The 19,620-nt window shown below is 39.7% G+C and overlaps 1 protein-coding gene across 2 annotated transcripts in view; it reads right to left on the bottom strand.

Annotated features, from left to right (window-relative positions):
- bbox1 (butyrobetaine (gamma), 2-oxoglutarate dioxygenase (gamma-butyrobetaine hydroxylase) 1) overlaps nucleotides 1–19,154 on the bottom strand; it is a 41,755-nt gene extending 22,601 nt beyond the window's left edge. Inside the window, exons 1-3 of one of the 2 annotated variants that reach the window (XM_054771095.1) lie at nucleotides 19,052–19,154; nucleotides 16,874–17,286; nucleotides 13,152–13,266 (exon numbers count right to left, since the gene is read on the bottom strand). In XM_054771095.1, the coding sequence (XP_054627070.1) occupies nucleotides 13,152–13,266; nucleotides 16,874–17,269 (511 nt within the window). In that variant the 5' untranslated portion in view covers nucleotides 17,270–17,286; nucleotides 19,052–19,154. The remainder of the gene's footprint in view (nucleotides 1–13,151; nucleotides 13,267–16,873; nucleotides 17,287–19,051) is intronic. The other variant, XM_054771096.1, reaches the window with a different exon arrangement.
- Between the last annotated feature and the right edge of the window lie 466 nt (nucleotides 19,155–19,620).

Raw genomic sequence — 19,620 nt, 5'->3', positions numbered from 1 at the left:
GTCAATCTTCAAGCATTAAGGCGAAAAAAAAACTACGTGGAAAAAGTTTCAGAGAGATTAAATCACCACTCTCTTTCCCATCCGGGAAGGCCTGTGATTCCACAGCGCCAATGACGAATCAACTTTGCTGTCTCTTGCATAGTTTCCAGCTGTGGTGAGCTGAGAAGCCATGTCAGAATTAACATATGTGTCCATGTAAGTGTCTATGTGTCCAACTGAAACAGCCTTGAGGTGTTGTGGTGGGCTCATTTACGTAAAATCGCTTGGGGTTTGACAGGAAGTACTATGGAGGCACATGTTTGAAAGGACAGCAACAGCCAGACAAGATAGTATATGTACATAAACCACCCCCCACCGACAAATGTGGTCTGCTACAGTGGCTTTTCCAGACGAGGAAACCTGAAGCCGTGGCTCCGGTGGCTGTCAGGCAGCTCAAGGCAATTTGCCTCTCCCCTCACTATGCACTGTTAAAGCCTGCAGGGCTGCGTCACCCTCTGCAGCCTCCAAAAAGAACTTTGTTTTGACTTGAGTTTTTATCACAGAGGTTCTGTCATTTCAATGAGCCATCTATGGAATTCACACAAGAAGGCTCAGAGCCAGATTGGAACAAACTACCCTTTAAGCAAAAACATGTAATAAATATTAACCAAGCTGTTTGATGCAAATTCCTATTTTCCCCAATAAAATAAGCAGGTAGTCAGACTTTTCTTGTTACTTGTTCTTATTAATAGCAGGGATCCAGACTGTGACTAAATGGTCGCATTTTGCGACTAAACTATGAGGCATCGAGAGTGAATTTTTCATCTACTCGCAGATGTGCGACCAGATACGTTGCGTGTTACAGTACGTGTTCCGTATTGAGTTGACCAGGGACGTCCCTTATTACGGTGAGAATTAATAGTCTGTAAAATGTGTACGTCAATTGACGACACCTTTTGACAGTGTAAGCCTATCGATGTCAGCAAATGACTCACGTTTGACTCGTGTTGAAGTCCGACTATTCTACCATCTTTGTTTACACATTTTGCTTGGCTCCACTGCTTCTCTGGCGGCAGCTAGCTAGGTAGCTAGGATTAGTTATCCGCCTAGTCTTTGGTCTCGTTTTTTTTTTTTTTTTTTTTTACAACAGTGACATTTTGTCTTTAAAACAAACAAGCAATGCGGTTCGTTCAGAGCTCGTTTTTGTCATTGAGCACAATATTAAGAGTGGAGATGTGCTTTGTAAATAGTACAAAGTACAATTGAAATGATGGTAGTCACATAAAACACAAATAGCTCTCCTCTACTCTAAGGAAAGAAGGCGTATATTGGAGTTATAATGTATTTGATGCCACCAATGAGGCCTTCCAGAAGCTATGGACAGAAACAGGGTGCATAAAGAAGACAGTTGTCATTTATTGTTTGAGTATTTATGAGTAATACAGTGAAAATTAACTCCTCTAAATTTTGTGTTTGCGCTCCTAAAATTTTTATGTTAGGGGCCACTATGCTCCCAGTAAAAAAAGTTATTCTGGAGCCCTGTGGAATCATATTCATTGAAGACAAGCGGTGTGAATAACTTCCAATTAAGCCATTTACACTAGTACAGTGCGAAGTATATTAAAGAGGAAAAACTTTTCACAATAGAGTTCCGTCTAAACAAATGCTTTTCTGCGAGTACATGAGAAGAGCTCTTGAGAGTACAAAGCACTCACTTTATGAGCATTCTGCCAAGATGTGCATGCTTTAATTTTAATTTGCTACACAAGTCACTTGAATAATTCAGCCAAAAAGCTTGTGGGAAGGAAAGATTTGCGAGTTCTTTTCACATTCATCAAATTTGTTTTAAAAAATTGCAAAACAAACGTAACAAACTTGAAATACGCCTGTCAGGATACAATATATAAGGAAAATTAAGTCAATTCATTCAACCATCCATTTTCTATACCACTTACAGTATCCTGTTAATGTTCCCACAGACGGTGGAACCTGCCGCAGCTGGACATCGGTTATTAAGAGTGTTTTGTTAGTATATCCAACTGTACTGTGTTGATCAATTTACAGTATACATTAGGTATTTTCACCAAATCAGCTACTAGTGCATTGTCATAGACAACCACAATGTATAATTAAAGCCGCTGTGTGTCAAGATTACATATTTTTCAACCAAAAAAAAACAAAACACCACTACAGGCTGGTAGCATGTTACCAATTGTAGTTTTAAAAAAAGATTGAACAATTTTTTAAAATATTTTTCACTAATTAAACTGCATGAAAATTGGCCTAAATTTAAGGCCCAAAGAAATCTGTTTTATTTTTTCCCAAATTCTGTATTATTTTTTTTCCAAATTCCGTTTAAAATTGTTTAAAATCCAGAAACCATTGCATTTATTGATGCAACACATCACTGGCCAATTTTGCCCAGTATTTCAGAAAAAATGGGGTTGTCTAACCTTTCTAATGCAGTGTCATCCTCTGCACACATGGCTACAAAATCTTCAACAAACTGCTAGTGATTAGGCAAGATGTAGTTACCAATGTAATTCCAATTGCGTTATTAATGTAAGATTTTTTTTTATGACACCCTTATTTTGTTTACACAATTAGACAGGATGTGACAGACGGTGCTCTTATTTTGAAGGCCAGAAATGTGCAGTGTGCATTGAGAATGTCTGTTGAAGGTTTAGACGAGCTGGATGCAAGAATAACCATGCCTCTCATCATTTCACTCAGAACTTGCACGATGTCAGCGGGCATTGTAAAAAGCTTGGTTCTCTTAACAAGCAAAAAAAATGTAACATGGTGTAAACACACACACACAGCCACACTAGCATGCTTTACAAAACTAAGCTAACCCAGCTAGCTTCCATTCACGCTCTGTAAGAGATGAGTTTCGAAGTTTTTACGGCAACTCAGTGTTACAGGTCGCTGCTTCGCTTCAACATGTTTAGTTTGGGAAGGGGCGGTTAATGTTTGTGATGACGTTCCGCCACGATTGAGTGATCTTCCGAGGGAATACTTCCCCACACAACGTTCTTTCTCCTCACAATGACAGCATTTCATTCACAATTTGTCAATTTCCGCATTTAACAGTAGATTCTGTTTTTAATGGCCAATTCCACGATTCTGTCTGCGACTCTGTTAACGCAAAAATCAGAGGGTCACAAAAAGATGACCGGTCACTCACGGCTGTCTTGCATCGGCATACATGTCCATAGCGCGTACACACAAAAGCACGCACACTATTTACAGTCATGCTGTTGGATAAGCTATATATTCAGCTATTTTTTTATTAAAAATCGCTATCATAAGCTGGCAACAAACATAACATAATAAACATAATGCTCGTGCGTGTGTTACATGGGCTGTAGTTTACGTCCTTAAAGCAGGAAGAGGGCGGGATATAACTTTTGCGGTACTTTCAAAAGTTAGCATCCGCGACACATGTCAGTTTTAAGTATGTTTTCTTTAAAGTACTACATTTTGACATATATCTGTTACTGGTAGAAAAAAGTATACATTTAAAGGAAAACTGCACTTTTTTAAAAATTTTGCCCATCATCCACACTCCTTATGTGAGAAACAAACACACAAGTCTTTCTCTTTTCTGTGCTGACAAAGATATAAAGCAAAAAAAAGAGACAGCTCAGACTGCACGAAATGGGACGTACCTCTTCCGCCTATACAGGTTTCTAAAAATAAACTCCCCAAACTGCCAAAAACGCTCCATTTACTGTACATAATGTGAACTGCCTATTAATCAAGCTACAGCAACATTATAATTGTTAGTAACATTGTTACACCACAGAAGAACGTTACTGGCGTAGTGACACGTCACCACACCACACCTACTAGCTAGCAACTAGCTTCACCACACATTCGCTCACAGTGCATCAGCGCTACGCTCACAACCACTACATTTGCATGCAGTCAATAATCGGGTTAAGGCCAACATTCCGTTTTCTGAAAAATTCGGGATAGCCCGTTTACATGCGTGACGTGAAACCCCCCGACCCCAAAAAAACGCACCGACAATGTCTCGACGCGCGGAAAACGTCATGACGCAATGCACGTCATTGCCGCTTCTTCCTGTATCCAGAAATAACAGAAACAACAGCGTGGGGCCGGTAGCACTTAGGGGTGGGATTCTCTGGCCACCTCACGATTCGATGCGATTACGATTCAGAGGCCTGCGATGCTATGATAAAACGATTATCAATGCATCTTTTTTTGTGATCAATAGTTTGTCAATTTTTTTTTAAGCGCAATTTTTTTCTATATCTGATTTCTTTTTAATCACTGTACTACTAAAACAAAGCATATTTGTAATAATCCACAATTAAAATAAACATGAAACAGGTTAATTTACTTCCATTATCTTAATAATTGGATGGTTACACATCTACCAACACATTTCCCATTTTACAGAACCAGCATGAAAAGTAAATTGCGTCAGTAGCAGCATGTATAAAATTAACACAAACTTCAGCATGTTCCGAAAAACCAACATAAAAAAATCTGCCATTATTCATAAATAAATAAAAACTTCTGAATTCAAACAAAAATCCTGAGCATAGAATATCTGACAAAAATAATACAGTCAAACCTGTCTTAGCGGCCACCTTTATAGAACGGCCACCTGCCTATAGCGGCCACTGAAAAATCCCCCCCGCGGCAAATTTACATGTTATAGACCCTGTGTATAGCAGTCACCTGTCCAACACAGCCAGCGGCCACCCATTTTGTCTCCATTGGTCAATATCTGACAGCATATAGCGGCCAAATTACCAACTCAAGTAGAAGCTTCATGCACGAAAAAGTTTCGTTTTTCAATCAATGAAGCCGTCGTATGTAGACTTTAATTACTGAGTCCTAGCTCAGTCACAATCATTCACAAGATCCACACAAACTGTCAGTTGTTCCACATAAAAAAGCCGTCTTCTTTTGAGCTTGCTATTTCCTGGTCAAACATGTAACTTGAAGAGCATTTGCACCAAAACATTACCATTACCTTTTCCGTTCGCTACTAGTCTGTTAACTTGTCAGTGTTATTCAGCTCCGAAGCAAAGAAGGAAACTTCTCCTGTTGCTTCTGCCAACTTTATTTATTGAACGCGGCCACCAGAGAGCAGCTCAGAACACACACACATCTCTCAGCATCGTCTCTCCTTCCTGCTTGCCCACAAGGCAAAGGTTAAACAAGCCCCACTACATAGCTGTCCAGGCAATGCCTGTAACAAGTGACACCGTTTATTTCCTGGTGTGAGACAATGTGCACTGGTCAATACTGTAATGCCGCTTGTTGTGGGGAAGGAGAGACTCATGTCGCCGATGCACTTTAATGGCTTTATTAACAGCAGAGAACACTGCAGGACTTTACATCCACGCCAACATAAACACACTTCCCAACTCTCTCGAAACTCACAGCTAGCACTGAGCCTAGCTCTCCTGCTCGGGACGCCCACCGTCACTTCCCGTCACTTCCTGATGAACTAAAGCTGTAATGACACTCTGCCGTATAAAAAGTAAAATATTAAAAACAAGCGTAAGACATTACTAGCACAGCTTTGTTCTGTGGGTCGTGGATAATAACAAGCCTAGTAGTGCTGTACAACTTTTATTCGCAGTCCCACAGTGCCCTCTACCGGTCAACATAAAAAAAAAAAATCCTTTTTTTTTTTTTTCCTTCAAACACCAACCTGTCTATAGAAGCCACCTGTCTATAGCGGCCACTTTTGCAGTCTCCCTCTAATGGCCGCTATAGACAAGTTTGACTGTACTTTCGACCGTCTATAAAAGACATAAAGTTCCTGTCTTTTACCACAATAATGAGGTGGCTTGTTTGGTGGGGTTTGGCGTGTCACCATGTTTACAGGTAGTTCCGGTCAAAGACACAAGATTCCGTTTGAATAGAACATGCGCACAACACAAATTAATGTTCCTTTCCATCGAGATATTAGGCGTATACATGACCCAATATTCGGTTTAGAAAAGGAATAAGCCAGGGGTAATAATCTAGTTTTTAAAACCGGAATGAACATAATATTGGATGAACACACTCGTGTTGCGCCACAGCGATCTTTTTTACGTATGTGTTCCACAGCGGAAGAAGATGCAAGTGTCCTCATCATGAATGAACAGGCCACAGTGCGCAGGGATACGGCGGCAGACATATATAACGCTGAGCGTTTTGTGAGGGCTGATTTTTTTGAGAAGGCATTTTTGTGATGCAGATGTATTACTCTTTTGAACACATATTGTTTTGATAAGCCAAACTCTTTACTTAAATGTCCTCAGCAACTAAGCGAAACTTGGTTCTTCACCACCAAAATCCGACCAGAACTGCACTTAGGAGACCAAGTGGGGGATAAGTCGCTGTTAGTGGACTACACTGCTGATGGGGATGTCATACATCTTCATGTCAAAAAATGACAACAATCTCTTTAACGCCAGATGTAGTGTTCGTTTCTATGTTGCTATGTGAAATCAATGTGCCCAGGAAGGACGTTACGGTAATGCTTAAAATGACCAAAGTACCGTAAAATACTGTAAGTATTGCATGTTATCATGAATGTACCTGTTACTGCATGGTCACAGGATCTATATAAAACCAAAAAACATTGTTGGAGGTGTTTTAAAAGTGGACTTTTTAGGCGGAATAGGTGTGTCCCATTACGTACATTAATGAGTTGACCCTTTTTATGTGTGTTTATATCTTTAGAATGCACAGAAAAGAGAAAGATGTGTGTTCATGTCTCACATAAGGATTGTGGATGCTGGGCAAAATTCCAAAAAAGTGCACCCCCACAAAGATGAAAAAGAGGAGACGGACAAGTCAGCCAACAATAATACTGAGTGAGTGGAGAGCAAGACACGATTGATTTCCCCAAAAACTGATGAAGAGAACCACCATAATGTTTTTTCCCCAGATTTTTTGCTGATACACAGCACTGTACCATATAAATTATGTATAATTTACTTTCCATAAACATTAATTTGCACATTTGCATGTTTTCCGTCCTTTTGATACACATTACGCCATTAGTCATGATTTCCACTCCAGCTAAATAAACATGACGTGCATGAAACGGCAAGTTGCCATAGTTCAAATAGTAAACACATCTGGCAGGCAAATCACTGGCAGGTTTCTTACAAAAAATGTGTCATTATAGATAAGGATTTGTATTACACAAACTTTTGATGAACCAGAGTGTACACATAATCACTCTCCTCTGTGTGACGTACAAGGTCTAATGAGCACATGCCAGCAACAGCGCACCACTTTGGTATTCCAACACTTCAACTGCGACTGAGATGTGTTCATACTGACATTTTCAAACCTGGATGTGTTTGACAAAATGTATTTGGGAGTTCAAAAATCTGCATCAATTTAAATACTACTACTATTATTGAAAACAAAGTATCATCTTTGCCTTAGTGTGTACTCAAACTTGGCCATGCAAATCACGCCACACTTAGGAGGCATCGCCTCTCTCGCTCCCGTTCTCCACTGGTCTGCGTTCACACTGCTCTTTCAGCATTTGTGCCTTGGCCCGTTTGCTTGTGTCACTACTTCACTGTAAACTGCTGTATTCCTGTATAACTCGAGTTGTGTCTATTTCTAAATATACGAGGTGGCAGCTATCATTTATAAATTGCAAGAAAACTGATTATATTTATTAAATGTCAAGTCGACTCAGGCTGGCCCAAGCCTGCCGTGGGCTTTGACTTTGAGGATTAGTTTGAGTCTACTTATTTATATTATGAAAGGTGGCAGTTATCATTAAAAATATGATTGATCACATTAAGACATTCTACGACTCGGCTACGTTGGTCTTCCAGTCTAGCCAAACGTACTGTACTTTCAGTGTTAAGTGGGCCCAGTGTCAGCGCACCCATCAGAATCAACTCATGTATCACCACAATGCAAGATGAGTTCCAAGCCAAAGGGTGTGTTTCAAGCAAAGTTGGGAAAACACCAATTAGTCTGACCAGCCACTCTAGCAAGTACAAGGGTTTGTTATGTGAAAATAAATGACTATTCAAAAACAGCACATTAAAAGATGTCCCTGTGTAAAAAGAAGACAATAATGAACAATAAACACAAGATTGAAAATTGTATAATTGTGAGCCAACACTCGGAAGTGGAACCGGGGCCGTGTGGCCCAGAGCATGTCTATTAGAGTTCTTCAGTTAAGGAAACAAAGCAGTAAGTCTTCTGATTTCAGCTAAGACATACCTACAGGCTGTGGGATTTGTTCATTCCCAGGGAAGGAAATACTGACAACGGTGGGCTTGCACTTTGGAAGAACATGCAGATCTTTGCTTGACCCTCGCTCTAAATCAGTTTTCCATGTGGCAGAGACAGAAGCAGTCTAAAAACAGACCTCCTTTTACCTACTAAAGCTGCAGGACACACATTCCAGCAGACTACACCTTATTTCAGACTAAAACCCAACTTTAAAAGCTCACTGATTCAAGCATTTTACTGCGCTATCACTTCCGCTTGAAAATTTGAAACAGCATCATGTTATTGCATTAAATAATATTAAGTCATCAATTAAAGACATGCTCAGTGTGATAAATTACTACTGTAGGTGAAAATTTGAACACGTCGTTATCAACACAATTGAAAGTGATCTACCGTAAATTCCCGTGTATAAGCCACACCTACTAATGTTAGAGGAATAAACAGATTTGTACATACTTGTATATAAGCCGTACCAGTGTATAAATCGCACATGTCCACATCATAAAATGGCATATCACCCTAACAACAAGCCTGTCAATCCACTGGAAACTACAGGGGGTCAGTATATATAACAGTATAACAATATAGCTCACAGTGTCATCTAATGAAGCACACCAAATTAACCACACAGCAACTTAACATTCAAAAGGTGTACCTCAGAAATACACAAACATGTACCAGTGCGAGTTTGAAATGGAAAAAAAAAACATTTTAAAGTTTTCCCATAATGCATTTCACTGGAGGACAAGCGGCATAGAAAATAATGAATGGCACTGCAATGCTGCCTCTGTCCACCAGAGGGAGCCAGAAGAGCCCAGAGGGCGGCTGACATTGCAATGAATTAATGTGTTCCAATGAATGTGGTTGCTCAGACGCAATGCATTGTGGGAGGGCTTTAAAAAGAGTTTTCCCCCCTTTTAAATTCGTATTGGTGCATGTTTGTATATTTCTGAGGTACACCTTCGAGTGTTAAGTTACTGTGTGATTATTTTGGTGTTCTTTGTTAGATGACACCGTGAGTCAGACTGACCTCCTGCAGTGTCCAAAGGGTTGACAGACTTGTTATGAGTGCACTGATAGCTGGTGATTGTCTTCTGCTGAGCTACCGTTTCCTCACTGACTCGTGAGCGGCATCATCCATCATGATTTATATAAAACATAATGCATTTACTGTATATAATCAGTCATGATTCTAATGATGTATATGAACAATGCATTAGTTAATTACTCCTTAACTTTAGTAAATTATCAGATTTTTTTTATATGGTCACAGAGCCCTATTTGGGCCTATGAAAACGTTGATGGCTTTAGCTTTTATGAATGCTCATAGCTCCATGTCCTGCGAACAAAAGCTACTGAAGTCCGACCACACACTTAAGTGTGTAGCCATAGGAACAGCAGCAGGATGGAAAGACGTATAGTACTCGCTGACTATAATCCCCAAAGGCCCAGTTATCAAATTGACCTCGCAGTGGCCTGTGCAGTGAGTATATTCGCTCTAAAGTATAGTTTTAATAGGCACATTTGGGCCTGTAAAGCCAAGGTGCACTGTATGAAATGAGAAATAAGTTTAAACTATGAACTACTGTATGCTTCTGTGCGAGAGAGAAAAGGAGGAAGGTGGGATTATGTGCAATACTCATGAAAAATGCTCTTTAGGAATAATTTATCCCTCTTTTGTGAATGTTTTGGGACCTTTTTTGCTCAGTGGAAGGTCTAAAGAGCACATGCCAGCAACAACAATATGGAGAGGGAAATAAATAAACTTAACTTTGAGAGTGTGAGTACGTCATTTCATACTGTGTTGTACTCTCTGAGGAGTGCTCCTGGTTTTCATGGTAATAGTTCAAATCTCAAAGCACTGTCAAGAGCGTGTAGACCTCCCCGCTCAAAGGACAAAAGTTCATTCTGTGGTCACCCAAGTAGTTTGTGCTTAATCAGGCTCACAAACAAACATGGAACTGTAATGAAAACAGAACCTCCTTAGAGGCAGCAATGAGGGGGATCTCTTTTCTCCTGAATGAAGAAGCACTGCGAAACGCACACTCATCATCACTCTGGCACAGGGACAGCGCAGGAGCCACTCATCCCTGTGGGTCCTTCAGGACCTAGCGTAGAATAGTCTAACTATTGTCCACCCCTGCTTCATTGTCGTGCCAAGACCTTGTTCTACAGCTGAACCTTCTCTTTGTATGTCTGGCACTGTGTAAAGCCGATTGGATCATTGTAGACTTCGTCCAAAACTAATTACCTTAACTGGTTTAAAGGCTTTAGACATTTTTTCTCTCTTTTTATCACCCTATTAGGTTATGACAGTGCTTCTCAAATAGTGGGGTGCACCCCCCTTGGCGAGCGGGACGGGGTGTCAGAGGACTTTGGAAATCCCATATATAGTCGTCCATCACTGTATCGCCGTTCGAATATCACTCCCTCATAATATCACAGTTTTCAAAAAAAATTTCTTCATAAATGATTGCTGTTTCGTGGTTGACTACCGCATATTATTAGTCACAAAAATTGAAAGTTATACAGTATGTAGTATTCTGGTCACTAGGGATCAGTAATGTGAGACATGACATTATATTACATTACATTACATAGGTTACATTACCTTTCACACTGCATGTAGACTGGCTACTGAGTCAGCAGAGCCGAGCCGACATGCCATGGCTGAGATCGAACAAAAAAAGAGGTTCTCCTCTCATTCCGCGTGGAAGTCAGTAGTCTTTGGCCCCTTTTCCTTCTTCCCCACTCTATTTGAAACCCTTTCCTAAATTTAGAATAAGTAAATTGATAAGGCTAACTAGTTCGCTTGCTAGCTTGCTCTGCTTGCTTGCTATACTAGCGGCGGCCATCTCTGGAGTGATGCTGTAGCCTGCGCAATGTGATGTAAACCAATAATAACAGGAGTGTAAAAGTGACTATTGGGGTGTTATTTGATGTCTACCGGGCTGTAATAAAGTTTAACCCATATTTAAAAAGTCAAAAACAGGTTTTCTATGCCATTTTCTATGCTATTTATTAATATTGAATCCTACTTCCCAGGAATTCACTTATCACGGTCGGGTCTGGAACCAATTAACCGAGAGAAACGAGGGATGACTGTATACACTAGCGAATAGCATTAGAGATTTCAAACACCTCCAAGTATTAATAATTACACATTTAATGTACATTCCACTTATACAGATGATGTGTAATAAGCATAAACTAACATGACATCAGATAAACATTTTCAACAGCTCAACAAGAGACAAGGCTGGTGCACTCTACACGTCCCAATAGCAGTAGGTAGTTTCTGACGATGGCAATACCATGAGGACAATCGTAAATAAGGGCACAAAAAAATTCTACCCTGCGCGGGTATGACAGAAAATAACTGAAAACCACTGCGTTAGGGTATTACGATAGGACAGTGGCAAATTTCAGAAATACTTACAATAAATTCATTAACAAAAATACATTAACTGTCCAGACAACGAATCTCACAAACTCTGAACCATATTTTTTTCGGGGGGAAATCTGGTGATGTAGTGCTCATGAAACAACAGGCTACAGACAGGCATTTGATTTGCTGCTGACTCTTGCTCTTTAAACCAAACCAGACACTAAATGTCATACTACTCATATTTAATCATGTGCATATGTCTTTTGGATATTATTGGCACAGATGTGAATATAATGTGAAAATGTAAACTGTAGAGAGTATCTCCTGGTTCGAAATGTACCATATACTGTATACAGTGGTGTGAAAAAGAGTGTGTCACACTCAATTGTTCCAGATCATCAAACAAATTTAAATATTAGTCAATGACAACACATAACTGAATAGAAAATGCAGTTTTTAAATGAAACTTTTTAATATTAAGGTAGAAAAAAAATCCAAAGCTACATGGCCCTGTGTGAAGAAGTAATTGCCCCCTAAACCTAACTGGTTGGGCCACACTTAGCAGCAACAACTGCAATCAAGGATCTGCAATAACTTGCTATGAGTCTCTTACAGCGCTGTGGAGGAATTTTGGCCCACTCATCTTTGCAAAATTGTTGTAATTCAGCCAGATTGGAGGGTTTTCCAGCATGAATGGCCTTTTTCAGGTCATGCCACAGTATTTCAATAGGATTCAGGTCAGGACTTTGACTAGGCCACTCCCAAGTCTTAATTTTGTTTTACTTCATCCATTCAGAGGTGGACTTGCTGGTGTGTTTTGGATCATTGTCCTGCTGCAGAACCCAAGTTGGGTCCATGAGATTGAAAGGTTTAAAGTTGGACTAAACGTTCAAAGCCGTTGTATGAGCCGATGTTGTCTAACACTCAGTGTAAATCAGATACATAAATGAAGAGGAAAAAGTAATCTACCGAACAAACATGTATACGAATGAAAATACACCCGATAACATATGAAAAAGCAGCCTTTTCGAGCGCGCGCAGAGTGTCTGATTTTACTCTTGCTTACTTGCGGGAACTGTAACACTCCTACTACTGAGGATAAGCGGCATAAAAAAATGGATGGATGGAATGGAAGGAGTGGGCGGGCTTGCTACTAGCCACCCACGGTTGTTCACACGCTTGAGAGGCTGTTTGATGAGGGTATCATATGCGTGCAGGACAATGCGGGAGCCCATAGGCCTATACAGTATACAGCATTATGTTTATGATTGGTTTTAATTATAAAGAAAAATCCCCATACCGATGTTGACTGATATTACATTTTTATGCCGGTGGGCCGATATTACCGGACATCTCTAATATATAATATTATATCCCTAATATATATATATATATATGTGTGTGTGTGTGTGTATGTATAGGTAGGTAGGTAGGTCGATACAGTAGGTAGATAGGTAGACAGATATACAGATAGACAGATATACAGATAGATAGGTAGATAGATAGAATATTAATTAAAAATAAGACCACTCACCATTGAAGAAGAGCTCTTCTTGCATTGTTTGTCTGGCCTCTTGAGAAAAGCTGCGTTTCTTCAGCCACTCTGCTTCAAACATGCTGGTGTGCTGGTCAGGCCAAACAATTGACACCTGGGAGAGAACATCTAATGTTTAAGTATTTTTATTAACTATTTGTCTCTGGCTGTTATTGGCTATCCACTCTTAAGTGTTCTAACTGGTCAGGTAAACAGGGATACATCAAAGCATTGTTTTGGAAGTCTGTGTCAAGGTTCAAATCATTTTTATTACATCAAAGTATATTTGTTTTATGTAGCTTTTACTAATGACAGCAGCTTGACAATGATTCTACACGCCAGAGACTAGTACTAGAGTAGTAAATGTCAGTTCAGTAAATTGGAAACACATGAGGAAACATATTGGTTTTGATCCATTAAAAAAAAAAACTTCGGCAGCATCGATACACTGCATTGTCTCTTTATACTTTAGTGCAAGTTGAGGTTGTGGATATACATTCCAGAAAATCAGAATATAACATCAGATAGCTGTGGATGGTATAAACACCAACAAAATGTTTTGTAAAATGCAGAAAATCTTCACTTCTACCAATCTTTATGTCTTCCAAAACACTGACCCTGGTGTCACTTCTTTACAGCTTCAACATGACCCTGGAGGATAAGCACTCTCAAAGATAAATCAATGGATGCATTTCTTGGTAATGTCACTGGTGCCATATTTTCCTCCATGTGCATGTGTTCACTCAGAACTCTTGATCATGGTAAATCCATTAGCTTGGCAGTTCGTTAGAACTCACCTCGCAAATACAAGCTCACTCAATACAGAGCAAACGTCACCTGTGTCCTATAAGTGTTGCTGTCAATTAATGGGTCGTTTTAATGCCTGATACAACAAGGTACACAAATATAATGATGATAACAAATATAGCTCATAAGAGTTCAATTTAAGAGCTGATATCTAGCAAATTCCATGGTTTTCTTGATAATAACCAAAATCACTTAAGTTATTACATTGATTTAAAAATGTGATTTCAGCCTCTCAAATATGAATATTTTTCATTTCCATTGTCATCCATGAAAGCAGACCTATCTTTGTGTTTTAGTCAAAAAAAGATATTCACACACATCAGCTTTGGACTTTGCCTCTTTTCAGATATGTTGAGGACCAAACCAATAACTGACTTTGTTTGTTTCATACTGATTTGGTCCGTCTTGCGTAGTGGTGTCAAACTGAATCGCACAAGGGGCCAAACTCAAAGCCTACTTTAGGTTGTGGACTGAAACTGGACATTACCCCCCAACCAGACCCCTCAACTTTGTATCTTTCTTATTATTTATCCTGAAATTTGCAACACTTGTATATTTCTGCATATTCAAAGTATTAAAAATCTTAAAACCTTATTTTAACCAACATAATTGAATTAAGCACAATCATATGCATCATCTGGGCACACACACAGATGCTCGTTTGAAGTTGCCAACATGACAGGACGTACCCCAATAATCCAGGCTGAAAAAGTAGTAGTTAGTATGATCAGATTTTGAGAAAATCTCTCATTAGCACAGACAACTAGATAAGTAAGCAGCCTACACACCTTTTATCCCGGTTCCCCTCGCGCTCTGTGCCGGGATTGGAACATACAATATAATGCACGCCTGTGGTTGAGTTTTCAGGTTGGGACAAAATGCGCATGGCAGCTGGTGGATGTGTTTTTATGTGGACATACATTTTTTTTTAAACTTCACTTGTGTGTTTTTACACATCAGAGTGGGGAAAATGTGCATTTTTTTCTTGTCCATTCATTCCTTCTTGAAATGTGTTTTTTCCAATAGACCGCGGATATAAAACTATGATTGTTTTGGTGTAGTTGTTGGTTTCAGTAAATTGATTGTTGATCGAACACCTCTTCATCATTCTCTCATGTCCAGGCAAAAGCTACAGTATTTTATAACAACACAAAAATATCACAATCCGTGAGATGTGTAAACCAGAAGAGTTTGCAGCTGTGGAATGGGCAGAGTAAGCCATTTCCCAGCATGCTTTGCTGTAGTTAAAATTGACTGTCTTGACTGTCTTATGCCTCTTAAGGTGTTATTTTGTACAGACAGGGTGTAATAATTAAAGTACTGCCGTTTTTAGTCGTTTACAGTTAAATTATTTTGACTTTTGGTCTGAATCTGGTATACCTGTTAAGAATGGTTGTGAATTTTGTTCTGTATACAATATTCTTTATACAATATTGTTTCATCTTTTAAAAGTAAAATGCCAGAGTAGTAGTTTATACCAGAGATATTGCTTAATGACGCAGATAGCTTTCAGAAGGTCCGTGTGGCGGGCCAACTAAATGCTGTTTTCCAAACAGTGCCGCGGGCCGGATGAAATTGCAGCGCGGGCCGGATTTGGCCCACAGGCCTGAGTTTGACACGTATGGTCTGGGGCACAGATCACTAGATTAATCAAAACAACAAGTTTCAGATTAATAGACTAAGAAAATAATCACGAGTTGCAGCTTTATTGGAAAGCAGTCTGGAATTTCTGCTTTTTGAAAAAGCTCATCTGCTGAATGGTCCTCCGCTACTTTATGGTGGCTTTGAACAACAAATAGAGCTACACTGGTAAGACATTACTCTTACCTTAAAATACTACACACAATAGCAGGAGCATGCAGCTTTTAAAGAATTTCCAGCTGTTGGCATTTTTGGCCTTTTAAATAAAAATCTGAGCATAATGTTTTGATTGGAAAAAAATAAATAATTCTGATGCCTTTTGTTCACTTTGTGAAGCTGAACTCTGCAAAAAAAAATGTTTGTTTCCTTATTTACAAAGAGAGACACTCATCAGCACTAGCTCAGTCTAGCAGGCAGGGACAGACAGAAGGCAGATGATTGGAGCATAATGAAGTTGGAATTTTTAGCCAGGTGCTGGAACTTATCCACAACTTATCCCCTTTCAGAGTGGAATGTTAAAACAAACGCAGGTGAAAGCTAAAGTACAGCCATCTGGTGGATTGTAAAACCCACCTTATATAAAGCATGTCAATACACTCACTAGTTCCACTTGGTATGCCTACACAATATACTGTAATGACACTAAGCAGACATTTTAAGTGCTGACTTCTACTACCTGCTTTTTATTCCCATTCTCATTGGCTTGATAAGACTCTCAGCCTGGTAGTGATCAACCATGTGTGGAAAAAAATACTTCTATTTGGATCTTCAGTGACTCAGTGTGCTCAGCGCTGTGCATTAAAATACCATCTGCATGTGCTGTTTGACAAGAAGGCACACCGTTTTTACTGTAGCTACAAGGCTGTATGTTTTAACCACATTGCACTGGGGCTACAGAGGTTGGTCAGGCCAGAGAGTTGTAACACAAGTAGTGCAGGTTATCGCTAAATACACTTGCAAACAATGCAGTATTCATGATTATAGTATCAGTCCACACTGAGCATTACCTTATATGTTTTCCATACATGCATTTATTGATTTTGAACGCCACAGATCAATCTGGCGCTACCTTTTACTTTGCAAGTGTCACTTCCACTTCCATTCCATCGGCTTCTTTATGAGTCTGCACTATTTATGCTATTTGCATTTTTTCATTGACTGTCTTCTGTCCAAATGCCTCAAAAGTCTAACAACCAAATGTTGTTGAACTATCACATTGCAATAACTGACAGTATTGGTGATATTTTGATATTACAGTAACTTGGTTTGCCTACCTTGTTATCATTGGTAACCTCCACAACATCAATTCCTGTGTGGATGTCCAGATCAGACATCAAGAGTTTGCGGGCCTGAGCGGATTTCAGTGTGCACAGAGAGCACTGGCAGTTGTCTCTTAGCCATGTGAAGGGGTACAGGCTCTGGACTCCATCTTCCCACTCAACCTCCACCAGCCGCTCTTCATCCAACGCCCGGGCATGTCTCATAGAGTGGCTGGCCACAGGGAAGGAGGCTGAGCCCAAAGTCTGGTGTCCACGAAGCTGCACAAATGTCGGACAAGCAGGTGGTGGATGAAGTACCTTTTCTGAAGACCTCACAACCGGGCAAGCTGCAGAAGAGGTGCATCTCTGCAGGGCTGGTCGGACAAAACGGGTCAAGGTATTCCTCAACATTTTTCCAGGACCACCTACTGTGAAGTTCAAGAAAAATATTAGATTTAAACAACAAAACAAATATGCAGTTCACGCAACATATAACAATCAACATTTGACTGATTGTGGCTGATTGTTTGGATGACAACAGCGAGTGGCAGAAAACACGAACACACCGTCACTAGGACCCTCTTTGTGTTTGTACATTGTTACTGAATGGGCAACCAGACTAGCAAGCCATGTCTATGGCCCTAATAATAATTTCCCAACATCTTCAGATTAAAACATCAGCTATTCAGGCAAAATTACAGTATATAAGTGTGTCGTTTCAGGGTTTCCTATACTTCCATTTATTAGCCCGCCGCAACAAATTTTGGACTGCCATGAAGGATCGGCCCTATTTTTCTTTTTTAAGATTTGGCGCTACCTGCTCACCCCCATTCTCAATCACATTATATTGAATGGCTTGTCGTTACAACTCTGTCCAGTAGATGTATTTGTAACTCTGCATAAAGGCTCTTCTGCTTGCTTAAAGCCTCTCTTTATTGTGCGAAGCGATAGCAAACACCGAGCTGACAGTCGTCAAACAGACCGCACTATCAACACAGCCAACATGTAACAGGTAAGTTATCAAACAACGACGAACTACCACTCTACGTGCATAACAACGATAGCACAATCAACACACACATAACTTTAATTGTTTTTCCACAATGTGCCAGTAAGGCATGCTGGGTACTCCGGCAACAATATAGTGAGATATAACAAGTACAATGACATGTACATTATCTTTAAAATCAGCACACGCTTACATGAAGCCCAGGACACATTATGAATGCTTTTTTTTTATTATTTAAATCGCTTGCTCCAATTTACACACTTTGCCATGGCATAATCAACCCACAACCACAGGTACATTGCAGACCTGCGGGAAACACTGCATTTGGATAAGGACGTTGCATTATCCGGCTTTTGCTGTCATCTCAAAACCTATTGCTACCTACTACAAAAAAATAAGTTTTAAGTAGGTTGATGTCATCCTTGTTCCTTACATCATGGTATCTAGGGTTTGCTATGATGTGCTGTGATGTGATGTAATATTACAGTCCTATGTTCATTCATTTCACTCACCACTAGCATTTCTCAGCATTGACACACATTTTTGGAGGGAGTTACGTTGTTATTATTATAACTAATCACTGTTTAAATTTTAACTCACATCCCAACTCTGAATTAAAAGTTTCCCCAGCTTTAAGACAATAAAAGTATGCTTGTGTGTTTCCTCATTTCCTCATCAACTTTGCCATTCCACAAGCTCACACACGATGATCCAATACTGTTTTGTTTGAATGAATATTGAATGAATGAATGTCATAGAAATTGTTCAACCCTATATGACATTATAACATTGTGACCTCGTTTAGGAGTGGAACCTGCCGGAATCGATGCGAAACTAACAATATCAGCTCCTGTATCCTTTAACCAGACCCAGACGTGACATCACTTCAAGCGGGTGTATTTGATTTACAGGCATACAAAACACAGGGATCTTGACAACCGTGTTTGGACAATATGTCTACGTTCACACAAACTGCCTTCTAACGATGAACATAACAGAAGTCCCATATGTACACATTTAACAGGTTCATCTACATCAAGTACATCCAAGCTACGCCGGTTGCTTGCTAGCGAGCTAATATGTCAACAAACCCCCCTCTCGGTTCTTAGCGCTACTTTCATTATTTTTGTATCCATTGTATTCGATAGCTGTGAAAAGACAGTGAACACGACTCATTTTGCTACCTGTGTTTAGATTTTCTTGCTTCCCTGGCTCGGCGTCCGCCAACACAAATGTCGACTGTCAGTGTGAGGGAAAGTAGGTAAAAGGTCGCAGGAGGAGGCAGTGCAACATGACATAACCAGAGCGCCTCTGCGTCCTCAACCCTTGTCTCCACTAATCCAAATCTGATATACTGCTTTTAACCAAGTAATTCACATATTTATGTGTACATATTTTGAACCTCGAAAGATGCACCATGTTTACGTGAAATAAAAATACAACAGAATGCACAACACTACTGCTTTTCTTTGCCCTATGGCAGTACAACGAATGAAACGATCAACTGATTACCTGGGAAATTAGTCAACTTATTGTGCAACCACAATGACTGTTGTAATTACGCGTTTCGAAGGCTGTGTATTGATTGCACCTCAGTCACCTTTTTGACTCATATAGTGCCTACATGACAACAGCAGTAACACTATAGTACTACTATAATGTTAAATAAAGTTGTATTGTTTAACCAAATATAAACAACAATTACCAGCAATTTCAACACAAATAAGCATCCATTTTTTTGTGAAAGAATTGC

This window comes from Dunckerocampus dactyliophorus, chromosome 3, assembly GCF_027744805.1.
Source record: "Dunckerocampus dactyliophorus isolate RoL2022-P2 chromosome 3, RoL_Ddac_1.1, whole genome shotgun sequence".
NCBI classification, from domain to species: Eukaryota; Metazoa; Chordata; class Actinopteri; order Syngnathiformes; family Syngnathidae; genus Dunckerocampus; species Dunckerocampus dactyliophorus.
Note: the sequence above shows the minus strand (reverse complement) of the source record. Positions and strands in the feature narration are given on the sequence as shown.